The 12,080-nt window shown below is 53.9% G+C and overlaps 5 protein-coding genes across 5 annotated transcripts; 3 read left to right on the forward strand and 2 right to left on the reverse strand.

The window, feature by feature from the left end:
• Nucleotides 1-31: 31 nt before the first annotated feature.
• C7974DRAFT_323947 (uncharacterized protein) lies at nucleotides 32-1,238 on the forward strand (the record flags this gene model as incomplete). Its single annotated transcript, XM_046138930.1, has 2 exons — nucleotides 32-308; nucleotides 358-1,238. 2 exons carry the CDS (start codon nucleotides 32-34, stop codon nucleotides 1,236-1,238), a joined length of 1,158 nt encoding a protein of 385 aa, XP_045990834.1.
• Nucleotides 1,239-4,507: 3,269 nt separating this feature from the next.
• Nucleotides 4,508-6,399, reverse strand: C7974DRAFT_85294 (uncharacterized protein). Its single transcript, XM_046147384.1, has 4 exons — nucleotides 5,775-6,399; nucleotides 5,702-5,718; nucleotides 5,360-5,618; nucleotides 4,508-5,310 (listed from the first exon to the last, which is right to left on the reverse strand). The coding sequence occupies exons 1-4, from the start codon at nucleotides 6,104-6,106 to the stop codon at nucleotides 4,653-4,655; spliced, it is 1,266 nt and encodes a 421-aa protein (XP_045990835.1). The 5' UTR covers nucleotides 6,107-6,399; the 3' UTR covers nucleotides 4,508-4,652.
• On the reverse strand, nucleotides 6,117-6,946 carry C7974DRAFT_406348 (uncharacterized protein). The gene is made up of 2 exons (XM_046143135.1): nucleotides 6,606-6,946; nucleotides 6,117-6,558 (listed from the first exon to the last, which is right to left on the reverse strand). The coding sequence occupies exons 1-2, from the start codon at nucleotides 6,847-6,849 to the stop codon at nucleotides 6,254-6,256; spliced, it is 549 nt and encodes a 182-aa protein (XP_045990836.1). The 5' UTR covers nucleotides 6,850-6,946; the 3' UTR covers nucleotides 6,117-6,253.
• On the forward strand, nucleotides 6,947-9,710 carry C7974DRAFT_406349 (adaptin N terminal region-domain-containing protein). The gene is made up of 3 exons (XM_046143136.1): nucleotides 6,947-7,354; nucleotides 7,450-8,504; nucleotides 8,550-9,710. The coding sequence occupies exons 1-3, from the start codon at nucleotides 7,316-7,318 to the stop codon at nucleotides 9,568-9,570; spliced, it is 2,115 nt and encodes a 704-aa protein (XP_045990837.1). The 5' UTR covers nucleotides 6,947-7,315; the 3' UTR covers nucleotides 9,571-9,710.
• Nucleotides 9,711-10,263: 553 nt separating this feature from the next.
• On the forward strand, nucleotides 10,264-11,917 carry C7974DRAFT_418721 (major facilitator superfamily domain-containing protein; the record flags this gene model as incomplete). Its single annotated transcript, XM_046144176.1, has 4 exons — nucleotides 10,264-10,492; nucleotides 10,543-10,725; nucleotides 10,775-11,577; nucleotides 11,627-11,917. 4 exons carry the CDS (start codon nucleotides 10,264-10,266, stop codon nucleotides 11,915-11,917), a joined length of 1,506 nt encoding a protein of 501 aa, XP_045990838.1.
• Between the last annotated feature and the right edge of the window lie 163 nt (nucleotides 11,918-12,080).

Genomic DNA, 12,080 nt, shown 5'->3' on the forward strand with positions numbered 1-12,080 from the left:
ATTGAAAAACCGCATCTAAGCCTCGTGAGCCATGAACACTGCGAACGGTATTGCTCACGGCAGCAATCTATGTCTGAGGAAATTTCAGAGGTTAATCGACTCTTTGCCGAACTGCAGTGAGAATTTCAAGACACAAGTACCTATTGAGGAAATAGAAGATGATTTCGGGCGATTTAAGATATGGTGCGGCAATCTGGGGGCTGTTCAGAAAGGTGGAAGCTCCCTCGACGTCAGGCTGAGAGAATCAAGAGTCATGCGTGACACTGTCATAACTTTCCTGAACAATCTCCAAGAAACTTTGGGTCAATGTAAGGTTATACACTTTTCCTCAACTTTGTTGGAACTGACAAAATGCAGGTATTGATATCACGACCGGAACCCGACTTCCCTGGGAGGAGCAACCTGATTATGCAGCAGATGATACAGACGATGACGAGGCTTCTGAGTCAAGCAGTATGATGAGCGATTTAAGCGACGTTGCCAACGAGACCACAGTTGAACTCACCACTGAGCTTGCTCAGCGACGAAAGGAGATTCACGACGCAGTCACTGACCTTTATCGCCTGTCATTCAAGATGAGGGACCCAAGTCAGCGTGCACCGTCAAATAGAGCCCTCTCTATGAAGCTTACGGATCCGGACACGGGAGAAGACCTTTTTACTGGCTACGATGAACATGATCGGAGACATGTGCTTGAAACATTGCAACATCTCCGATCGAATCAGCAGCCACGTATCTCACCTCTAGAGCCAGTACATATGAGATGTGAGGAGCCTCCTGCTTTTCTCGTTGAGCGCCTGACCAAAGCGATCACGAACCGTCGGAGATACTTTGCTTACTGGCACCGACACGCTCTGAAGCTTTCCCGTGTTGAGGAACAGAGTGTGCCGAAAATAGGAGACCCAATCTCAAAGAAAGTTGTGGTAGTGATTACTCCTGGGCCGTCTGGCGATGCCAATACTTCGGATCGAAGCAAGACTGTCACTCAGCTCGCTCCGCAGAGCGGTCTCAAGACCGACATCTCAGTCACCGAGATCTCAAAATATCGCGCCAGCTACGATGAAATGCTCGAGACAGAGACTGTTTTCTCTTTTGCTACAACGGAGAGAGATGTTCATGGCCAAACAGCGGATCTCCCGCCCCTACCGACTGATCTGCATCTGAAAGCTGACTTTGTCTGCCCTTACTGTTGGGTGCTGTGTCCTGCTAGACAGGGTAAGGGGCGCTCATGGAGGTAAGGAAATCCTAGCGTGTCGTGCTTACGACGGCGAGAAGCAAAATGTATGCTGATACACAGGAACAGAAAACACATTCTTCAGGATCTTCAACCATACGTGTGCACGTTTCCTAACTGCCCCGAAGAGGATGTTATGTATACCACAAGGAAAGCCTGGATAGAGCATGAGCGCTTACGTCACCGACGCGTATGGCGATGTTTTGACAAAGAGCACGCTGGTGTCCTATACAGCTTCAAAGAAAATTTCCAGGATCATTTGAAAAAATCCCACTTGGATCTTAGCGATACTCAGATACGGCGACTCGTGGACATGACGGAGACCACTATTGCCGACCGTCGGGACGCCTGTCCCTTTTGCAATGAACGATTGCAGGCAGATGCCCTTCACAGCCACATGGCAATTCACCAGGAGCGGCTGGCAACATTCGCTGCTCCTCGTAACATGAACTTGGAGGGTAAGGGCGATGGTGGATCTGGTAGTGCGGGTGGAGACCGCTATAGCCATACGTCAAGCGTGTCGTCTCTGCACTACTCTGACTCTTCTAATGAGCCGAAGGACCACCCAGACACTGACCATGGGAACGCGAGAAGTATATCTCTGCTTGTAAAGCAAGAGGATACTGCAGAATCACGAAGTCAGCAGCAAACAGAGGCTCTTCAGATCGCTTGTCTCCAAGGTGATAACGACGCTGTCAAAACTCTACTTGGCCAAGGAGTGGATGTCAATGCAGAAGCAGGAACATTCGGCTACCCGCTTCAAGCAGCCTCCTTCGGGGGCCACGAACAGATAGTTCTGGATCTTCTCAACCATGGAGCGCTTGTCAATGCCCAAGGAGGCCAATACGGGACTGCACTCCAAGCAGCATCATCTGAAGGCCGCGAAACCGTAGTTGAGGCTTTGATCGAACAAGGTGCTGACATCGATGCGTATGGCGGTGAATATGGGAGCGCTCTGGGAGCTGCTGTTGCAAACCGCAAGGCTAGTATTGTCAAATTGCTCCTTGAGAGAGGTGCTGATGTCAATGTGCCGTGTGCACAGTACGGTACGGCTCTCGGCTGGGCCGCAAAACTTGGAGACGAGAACATGATCGAAGTGTTACTCGAAAAAGGAGCCGATATCAACAAAGAGATCGATAAATACGGGAGTGCCCTCGGAGTCTCCTTGTGGCATAAGCACCAAACAACTGCCATTCTCTTGCTTGACAAGGGGGCTGACCTTAATCGAGAAGCAGGAGAGTACACCAACGCGATTGGAATTGCTGCATTTCGAGGAAACAAAGAGATGGTAGAGTTATTGCTTGTCAAGGGTGCGAGCATACACACTGCAGGGATGCTTTTTGCTAATACTCTGAGTGCTGCTGCATGCGGAGGCAGTCAAGAAATTGTTGAATTACTTCTTGAAAAGGGATCTTACCTTCACCAGAAAGGTGGGTTGTACGGGAATTCTTTAGCAGCAGCTGCGCATGGTGGGCACTGTGGGATCATGCAACTGTTGCTTGATATGGGCGCAGACATGTTCAGCACGAACGAGTATGGACGATCGCCTTTACATTGGGCGGCAGCCAACGAGAATCTCAACGCAGTCCATTTACTCATAGACTGTGGTGCTGACATTGAAGCTCACACGGATGATGGCTGGACATCACTTATGTTCGCGTCCCAGGAAGGGTACCCTAAAATAGTCAAGCTCCTCCTCGAAATGGGCGCTGAGATCGATGCCACCGTTGAGGGTTGGACTCCACTGCATTTGGCGTCGAAGGCAGGTTGTTTGGAGGTTGTTGCGATTTTACTTCATGGTGGAGCTGACTGTCAGGCTGCAAATCGTCAGGGATGGTCATCTCTCAACCTCGCCTCCGAATCCGGTCACTTGGCGATAGTAGGGTTGCTCCTCGATGTGGGTGCAGATATGCGCGCCACCAGCAAAGGATCTTCCCCACTTCATTCAGCCGCAAGCAATGGCCATCTATCTGTCGTGAAGCTGTTGCTGGAGCGAGGCGCAGAGACGATTGCAAACTGTCGTGGTGAAGAACCACTCGGCCTGGCAGCATCTGCTGGCCATATCGAAGTCGTCCAACTGCTACTTGAAGAAGGGGCAGACCTGTCGCGCGCTGACAATAATGGTTACACGCCGTTACTCGATGCAGCGACCACTGGGCACCTTGCTGTGGTTAACCTCCTGCTCAAAAACGGCGCAAATCCGTCACAAAAAGATGGCAAAGGCTTCACTCCTGTCAACGCGGCAGCTGCGAATGGTCACTTGAGCGTGATCCAATTGCTCTTGAGTTGGAATGCGGACATGATCACCCCGACTATTTCTGGGAACAGCCCACTAATAAACGCTATTAAGTTAGGACAACAGCAGTCACCCCTTTTGCTGCTGGAGAGCGGTGCATTTGAAGCGGCCAGGGGATTGGATGCATGCTATGGGACCATCGCGCATTTCTTGGCGCTCGAAGGTCGCACCAATCTTCTACGCTTCGTTGTTGAAGAAAAGAATGCCAATCTACGGCAGCTAGATGCACAACAACGATCCATCTTGTCTCATGCAGTAAGAAGCGGCTGTCTGGAGACATTTCAATATGTTGTGAGCCAAGGTCTCGATTCTTACACGTCAGACGCAAAGGGTGACAACTTGATAACTTTCGCATCATCAGGGGGATCATTGGAAATTTTGACTCGAGTATTGGACCTTGAGCCGAACCTCGCAGCTATCCATGGGGCTTGGAGCCCATTGCATTGGGCTTGTAGAGCAGGCAGTGCTGAGATCGTCGATTTTCTCGTCAGAAGGGGTTTCAAGAGCATGATCGTCTCAGTACCAGAACTTTTGGGCGAGTGGACACCTCTCGCCATCGCAGAGTTCCATGGTAATATCAAAATCGCGTCTGAAATATCGGAGGAAAGCCGCATGGAGCTGCGTAGTGCGGGTAATGTTCCCTGCGGCAAAGGCGAGGCCCATGGAGGATGCTCCTGCAGTGGGTGTTATCACGTAAGCCCATTTCCCGCTCAGTTCATCAGTACGTAGCTAACAAACAATAGATAATCTTTGGTCCGCGTTTCCATTGCACGGTGTGTACAGGCATAGATTACTGCTTTATGTGCAATTCCCTGTCAAGCCACTTACATGAAGGCCACACATTCGTACGATTCGAGACTTGGGACCCTTCGAAGGACTATAGTGATCAAGGGCCATAGATTCGTACGGAATTGCTATCCAATCGAGCAAGAGGAACTATGCACAGCAATACACTAATATACACTAAGTGTTGCGAGTGCTTCATCGAGAGGATATCTTAGCGACAGACCAAGCAATGAGATCGAATCATCAATTCTATCAGAACTCATTACGCAGTTGGCTTTCTATCCATGAAACTGAAACGAACTCGCCGGCATGGTGATAAGAAACCTATATGCACTATCAGACAGGAGCATCACCATGGTCCATGTAGTACTCTTCGTATCTCACGAATTTCCGTTGCTTGGCGTCCAGACACAAACTCTGCAAAAGTAGGCGCCGCAAATCAGCCTGATTGACAAGGAGTTCGTCCCACTCCTCCACGGTCCCCTGCACGCGATTCGGATTACCAAAGTGCGTCGCCGCTAGATGCACATACAGTTCGCGAAGTTTTGAGGAGGTAGCGCTGTTGCTGCTTGCGAACCGGACGTCATCCGTTGAGATTGAAATATTGAAGTATCCGGCAGCGTGTTGGTTGTAGAGACGCTTCATGGCGTAATTCTTGAAATCGGTGCACAGTAGCTTGTCACCAAGGACCCAGCATTCGGCATCGACACTGACAAGATCATCTCTGAGGCGTGGTTTGAGTGACAGTGGTTGGATGGCGTATTCTCCATAGTACAGCCACTCGACGAAGAGTGCAAAGACAGTGGGGTCGTCGTCTGGGAGCTCTATAAGGTTTTCGTGACGCTCTTTGAAGTCCCGATTACAAGCAGCCGCGAGAAAAGGTGAGTGGCGGGATATCAAGGCCTTAGGTAAGAACCAGTTTACAGTGTGATCATTGGAACTGTTCACAGAGGTTGTTGTGCCGACGCGAATCTCGATTGCGGGGCCGGTGAGACTGTCAACGTCAATTCTAAGGGTTGTCAAAAGACGGTTGGGGAGATTACAGGTCAAGATGACTGTTTTGCATCTTGTTATTGGATCGTCGAAATGCTTGCGTTGCTGAACCTTTGTTTCTCTGCCTAGGAAGAGATCCATGTCCTTGTTCGTAATCGGCTAAACGGAGTTCCTCCAGGCTGAAACTGATGCACTCTTGCTGGGCAGAGATAACTTCGAATTGCTCCAGACGTGAATCCCCATCCCTTGAAGCCTCCGTATATGGAGTCAGCCGCACCGTGACGGTGCCAGTATTTACTGGCGATGAGCCTTCAGCAGTGGTCAGCCGAGAGACATTTGACTACCCAGTTGGCTCAAGAGACAAGATCATTCGTGCGCGGAAATTCTCCTACCAGTAGAAATTGAAGAGCTGTGTGGACGCGTCAGCAATTGCTCGTGTAAGTGTAGGGGAAAAGTCACGTGTACCTCATCCTGTGCAAGCTTAGAAACAATTCCAACGCGATTACGACTGAAAGTTCAAGCTTAGAAAAGAGAGTGAAGCACGATGTGTGAAGGCGTAGACATGTAGAGATTCTAGGCGGCTGCCTGTCTGTCGATAGGTCGGATTGTGAAACGCGGTGGTGGCTGTGGCTTGTTGAAGGGAAGGTGCCTGATTGGGTTGGTAGGCGCCCAGGACTAGCGTTGTTTACTACATATGCGACCCGACCTACAGGCACCGGTGCGCAGATAAACGGCGTGCACACACGTGAAGACGATGTGTAGCTGTTGGACGGACGTAGAATGGACTTCACAGTCATGGTGCAGTGGTGAATGAGACTGCTTTCATTTTGGATTATTCAGATTACGTTCGTAAACTCTCGAAGGCCTCGAGTGTGGCTGACGCAACGAAAAGGGAAGTCACCACTGACTCGCACCGAACGCCATGCAATGCTCTATCGCGACGTTCATAGCCACTCCTTCGGCACCGCTCGTTCGGACCACGACCTCTCGCCCTCCCACATCAGCCAATCAGAGCGCGTTGTCGGCAGTAGCCCCATACCGTTGACTTTCCAGATACCAAGCGCCAGCATGAGCAAGTTCGTGAGGATGTAGACGACCTTGACGCCCAGAAGCCGGCCGGCGTTGCCCGGCGTCTCAAAGGGCGCAAACGTGCGCTGAATGCCGAGCGCGGCCATAACAGGCGTCTTGAACAGCGTGAAGACCATGAAGATGGAGAAGATTTGCAGGGTGTTGCCGGTCATGTACATGCCTGGATACGGTCAATAGCTGTGAAATGCGTGGGAGTAGGTGGCGCACCGAAGGCGTTCATAGGCAGCTGCTTGGCAGGCGCGATGGCGACTTCCCACGCCTTCTTCATCTTGAGCGTGTCCATCTCCTCGGGTGTCGGCGGCACGCGGGTTTTCTTAGAGGAGAGTGCGCGCTCCTTGCGCGTCATGGACGCTGTGTAGCCCGGTGGGTCTGTGAGTGATGGGTTCTTCGGCTTTGCGGGCGGGGCGTTGAGGTCGATGACCCATTGCGGGGGCGGCGGCGGCGCAGACATGGCGGGGTATATGAGGGCAGGCGTTCGGTAGTGAAGGCTGGCAGCTGGCAGTGCGAGATGGCAAGGCGGGCAGCGGGCGCGGTTCGTCTGGTGTGGGCCGCTGGAGAGGTCGCGCAGCTGTCATCCGCGGCCAGGCTTGGCGCACGTGCGCTCCCCCGACGACCTCCGCAAGCCCCGTCCCTGGCCTGGCCGCATTCACCCTGACGGACCGCGAGCATCACCGCCGCAGCATCACCGCGAACCCCCGCCCGAGCCTACACACGACGTTCACCGGTGCAGTCGCGCGCCCCGCCTATCAGAGCCCCGCACCGAATCGAAGGCGCTCGCGGCGCTAAGCGACAGAGGGGAAAGCGACAGAGGGGAGTGTCTCGGGCGACGCAGCAAGGCACATGCGCACCGGGCGGCACACTCGAACAGCCACCGAGCCAGAGCCCGTGACCTGCGAGCCCGGGAGCTGTGAGCCACCATGAGCCAGGGCGGGCAAGATGCGAAGCTCTTTGCGAGGGTACGTCCTCCCTCCGCGCCTCTACAATGGCCGCCGTCATGCTCATGTTCATGCCCCTCCCTGTTGATCCGCGCTCACCACTCGGCAATTCACAGGGCAAAGTCGCGGAGCTGCGCCTCGAGCTCAACAGCGGCGGCAAGAAGGACAAGAGCCTTGCCGCAAAGAAGACGGCACTGAAGAAGATTGTCGCCAACATGACCATGAGCAACAACGACATGGTAGCCCTATTTCCTGACATTGTCGGCTGCATGCACCTGCCGAGCCTGGAGATCAAGAAGATGTGCTTTCTGTACCTGGTCAATTACGCCCGTATCAAGCCGGACATTGCCCTCAAGGCGCTGCCCATCATCCAGGAGGACATGCACGACAACAACCCGCTGGTGCGCGCCCTGGCCCTGCGCACCATGTCGTATGTGCACGTGCGCGAGTACGTCGAGGCTACGGTGCCGCATCTGAAGAACCTGCTGCGCGACTCGGACCCATACGTGCGCAAGACGGCCGCCTTCTGCGTCGCCAAGCTGTACGACCACGACCGCCAGCTGGTCGAGGCCTCGGACCTGATCGACAAGCTGAACGGCATGCTGCGCGACGAGAACCCCACCGTCGTGTCCAGCGCCCTTGCCGGCCTGATGGACATCTGGGAGCGCAGCGAGAATATCAAGCTGACCATTGATTACGCGAGCGCCTCCAAGATCGTCTCCATTCTCGCCGACTGCTCCGAGTGGGGCCAGACGTACATTATGGAGGCCATGATGAACTATGTCCCCCAGGACTCGTCCGAGGCGGCCCTGCTTGCCGAGCGCATCTCGCCGCGCCTGTCGCACACAAACTCGGCCGTCGTGCTTACCTGCATTCGCGTCATCCTCTACCTGATGAACTACATATCCGACCAGAAGGTCATTGCCTCGTTGTGCAACAAGCTGTCGCCTCCGCTGGTCACACTCCTATCCAAGGGGCCTGAGATTCAGTATCTCGCCCTTCGTAACGCCCTCCTCATCCTGCAGCGCCGGCCCGAAGTCCTGCGAAACGACATTCGCGTCTTCTTCTGCAAGTACAACGACCCCATCTACGTCAAGGTCACCAAGCTCGAGCTCATCTTCATGCTGGCGACGGAGAAGAACATCAAGGAGGTCTTGACAGAGCTTGCAGAGTGAGTCGCTTTTCATGCTTGATCTAACTATGCTAATGCCGCTAGATACGCCACTGAAATCGATGTCGACTTCGTCCGCAAGTCAGTGCGCGCCATTGGCAAGCTTGCCATCAAGATCGCACCCGCGGCACAGCAGTGCATCAGCACACTGTTGTCTCTCGTCAGCACAAAAGTCTCTTACATCGTGCAGGAAGCAACAGTCGTCATCCGCAACATCTTCCGGAAATACCCTAACCAGTACGAGTCCATCATCTCGACTCTGTGCGAGAACTTAGATTCGCTGGATGAACCAGAAGCCAAAGCTGCTATGATCTGGGTCATTGGCCAGTACGCCGACCGCATTGAGGATTCTGACGTTCTCCTCGAAGACTTCCTCGACTCATTCCAGGAAGAGACACACGAAGTACAACTGGCGCTGCTCACAGCCACCGTAAAGCTGTTCATCCAACGCCCAACAAGAGGCTCAGCATTAGTTCCCAAAGTCCTCAAGTGGGCCACCGAAGAAACAGACAACCCCGATCTACGCGATCGAGGCTACATGTACTGGCGTCTCCTCTCCTCTGACCCCGAGATAGCCAAACAAGTAGTCATGGGTGAAAAGCCCGCCATCACTGCCGAAGAGTCCGAGAAGCTCGACCCCGGTACCCTCGAGGAAATGTGCCTCAACATCGGCACCCTCGCCACCGTCTACCTCAAACCCGTCAACCAGGTCTTCCGCACCGCGCGGCCCCGCAAAATCACTGACTCTCCCGCACTCCAGCGTCACGAACTCCCTACGTACAAAGCCGCGCAATTGGCGCGCGAACGCGCTGACGCTGACCGGTTGGCCAACGGCAATGGCGCCGAGTCCACCAACGGAAACGGAAACGGCAATATGAACGCTGCGGTCTCAGACGCAGATCTGTATTTCGCGAGTGTCGGGCGTCAAAGCACATTTGGCGGGTCGCCGATTGCGGAGGATCATGCGGGGATGGGCGGCAACGGGTGGGTTGTTAATCAGCACGCGCCGCAGTCGATGAGCATGGGGCCTGTGGGTGTGGACGGGACGCAGGACTTACTGTTGTGAGGCGAGTCATTTGTGAGCGCAACTTTGGCTACTATTTAGCGTGTAGGTTGGCTAATGTAGGTGTATATATCATTCTTGTAGACTTGTTGCGTGTGCACTGTAACAAACTTTGAAAGATAATGCTATTAGTAGTCAACTTCCGTCTTTCTCCGCAGTCGTGCGATGCTGGCGGCTCAAACACGTCCACACGACTGCGTGACGTCACCACATCAACACAGACGGAAGTCGCGATAGACTCCAGACACTCGAACCCAACCGATCTCTCGATCTCGCCCCCACTTACCTAACCGAACACAACCCCAGAAACGCTCAATCACCCGAGCCAACTACCGTGGCCTCCCACCACGCGCATCGCCACCCTTACACTGCCAGCGATAAGCCATTGTCACCCCGCTGCGGCACCCTTCAGCCGCCTCTACTCTGCGGGATGATGTCTGCCGAACGATTACTACTGGCTCGCTGATCGTGCGCAGTATCTCTCCGACTGGGTGGTGAGGTAGGTGCGATGCGTCTCCTTCCCGATGCGGGAATGTGGGGCGATAGCGGACGATAGCAATGCTCAACGTCGACATGCATTGCTCACCAACTCCGGGGACTACATATATAGTCAAGTGCTATCATGGCTGTCGACTTCGACCGTCAATCGAAGTGCCCGGTGTAGCAAAATCGTCGTTCCAGCGTTGCAAAGACGCCATGGAGGCACGCGAGACCAAAGACCCAACCCATGTCGACGAGAAGATGCCGGAAAAGAGCGAGTACAAGAACGCAGACAAGGCACTTGAGTTTCTCCGGTTCAACGGGGACGCAGAAGAAGGAACGGTCGTTGCTGTTGATGAAAAGGCATTGGTCAAGAAGATTGATTGGATGATCGTGCCCATCATGTTCGCATGCTACTTCCTCCAGTATCTGGATAAGTCACTTCGTGGGTTCTTCCGCCGTCCAACATGTTAGTACAACGGCTGATGGACGCAGTGAACTTTGCCGCAGTCATGGGCATCCGAGAAGATGCCAACCTGACGACAGAGCAGTATGGTACTTTGTCTTGGCTGTTCTATCTTGCATTCCTGATCTTCGAGATCCCGCACGCGTATCTCATGCAACGACTCCCCGTCGCTAAGTACCTCGGTGGTTGCGTGTGCGCATGGGGTACTGTTGGTGTGTTCTTTTTGTGGTTTTTTTAAATTCGTTCACTGACATCGAGCAGTCACGTGCACAGCTGCGTGCGACTCCTACGCCTCTCTCGCCGTCTGCCGCTTCCTTCTCGGCGCATTCGAATCTGCCATAAGCCCGTCTCTCATTCTTGTCACGTCGATGTGGTACAAGCGTGACGAGCAGCCAAAGCGCATTGGGTTCTGGTACCTCGGCGTCGGAATCGCAGTCATGGTCGGCTCGCTCATATCGTATGGCTTCCAGCACTACAATGGCGACAAGTTCAACAACTGGCAGATCATGTACCTTGTTGTGGGCCTGATCACCATCTCTGCTGGCATTGTCGTCATCCTCTTTCTTCCTGACAACCCAATGTCGAGCAGACTAACACATGATGAGAAGATCCTGGCTGTGTCGCGTCTTCGCGAGAATAACACCGGCATCGAGAACAAAACCTTCAAGCCGTACCAGTTCCGTGAGGCTCTCACCGATCCCCAAGTCTGGCTTCTAGCTTTCATCACGACCGCAGCCAGTGTCCCCAACGGCGCCGTGTCATCCTTTCAGAGCGTCATTATCTCCGGCTTTGGCTTCTCCAACAAGCAAACCGCACTCATCCAAATCCCCGGCGGATTAATCACCGTAGTCAGCACCCTCATCGGCACCTACGTTGCTGGTCGCTACAACTGCCGCGGTGCCATGCTGGCCACCTGGGCCGCACTCGGCGGCATCGTAGGCGGCGGCATGATCGCCTTCATCCCCGCAAGCAATCAAGCAGGCAGATTGGCAGGAAACTACCTCACCAACACGACTGGTTCCTTCTTGCCTCTCGCGTATGCATTTGCCGCGTGCAACTTCGCTGTAAGCTCCACATCCCTGAGCAAATGCACACATAACTGACCAGCCCCAGGGCCACACCAAAAAGGTCACCATGAACGCCATCCTGCTCATGTCCTTCTGCCTCGGCAACATCCTTGGGCCACTCACCTTCCGCAATGCAGACGCGCCTGCCTACACACCCGCCAAGATCACTATTGTAGCGGTCGAGGCAGCGGTCTTGTGCGGTGTGGTGGTGTTGCTGGTGTACTACCGCGCTGAGAATCGGAGGCGGGACAAGTTGGGTGCAGGGAGTCAAGGGGATGGGGATGGGTTTGGCGATTTGACGGACCGGGAGAACAAGGGGTTGAGGTACAAGTTCTAGAAGACGGCCGACGGACCGCTATGCGCCTCAAAGGCACTAAGTATATTACTGAACAGCCTTGCCCAATGTCGCACCCACACCATGTTAAACGGGTGCCCCTCCAATGCAGCTCAGCAACGCCCAAGGAGATTTGCATCAGCGCCCTTGTACGCAGTATGCTCAA

This window comes from Boeremia exigua, assembly GCF_020726555.1.
Source record: "Boeremia exigua strain MPI-SDFR-AT-0100 chromosome Unknown C7974scaffold_16, whole genome shotgun sequence".
Taxonomy (NCBI): Eukaryota; Fungi; Ascomycota; class Dothideomycetes; order Pleosporales; family Didymellaceae; genus Boeremia; species Boeremia exigua.

Bases quoted from the DNA above. Each gene is read 5' to 3' on its own strand.
- C7974DRAFT_85294 (XM_046147384.1), bottom strand. From the start codon at position 6,106: ATGACTGTGAAGTCCATTCTACGTCCGTCCAACAGCTACACATCGTCT. The intron at 5,311-5,359 runs GTAATCTCCCCA...TGACGTTGACAG, and splicing joins CAAAACAGTCATCTTGACCT to TCTCACCGGCCCCGCAATCG.
- C7974DRAFT_406348 (XM_046143135.1), bottom strand. From the start codon at position 6,849: ATGTCTGCGCCGCCGCCGCCCCCGCAATGGGTCATCGACCTCAACGCC. The intron at 6,559-6,605 runs GTGCGCCACCTA...GACCGTATCCAG, and splicing joins GCTGCCTATGAACGCCTTCG to GCATGTACATGACCGGCAAC.
- C7974DRAFT_406349 (XM_046143136.1), top strand. From the start codon at position 7,316: ATGAGCCAGGGCGGGCAAGATGCGAAGCTCTTTGCGAGG. The intron at 7,355-7,449 runs GTACGTCCTCCC...GGCAATTCACAG, and splicing joins ATGCGAAGCTCTTTGCGAGG to GGCAAAGTCGCGGAGCTGCG. The intron at 8,505-8,549 runs GTGAGTCGCTTT...TAATGCCGCTAG, and splicing joins GTCTTGACAGAGCTTGCAGA to ATACGCCACTGAAATCGATG.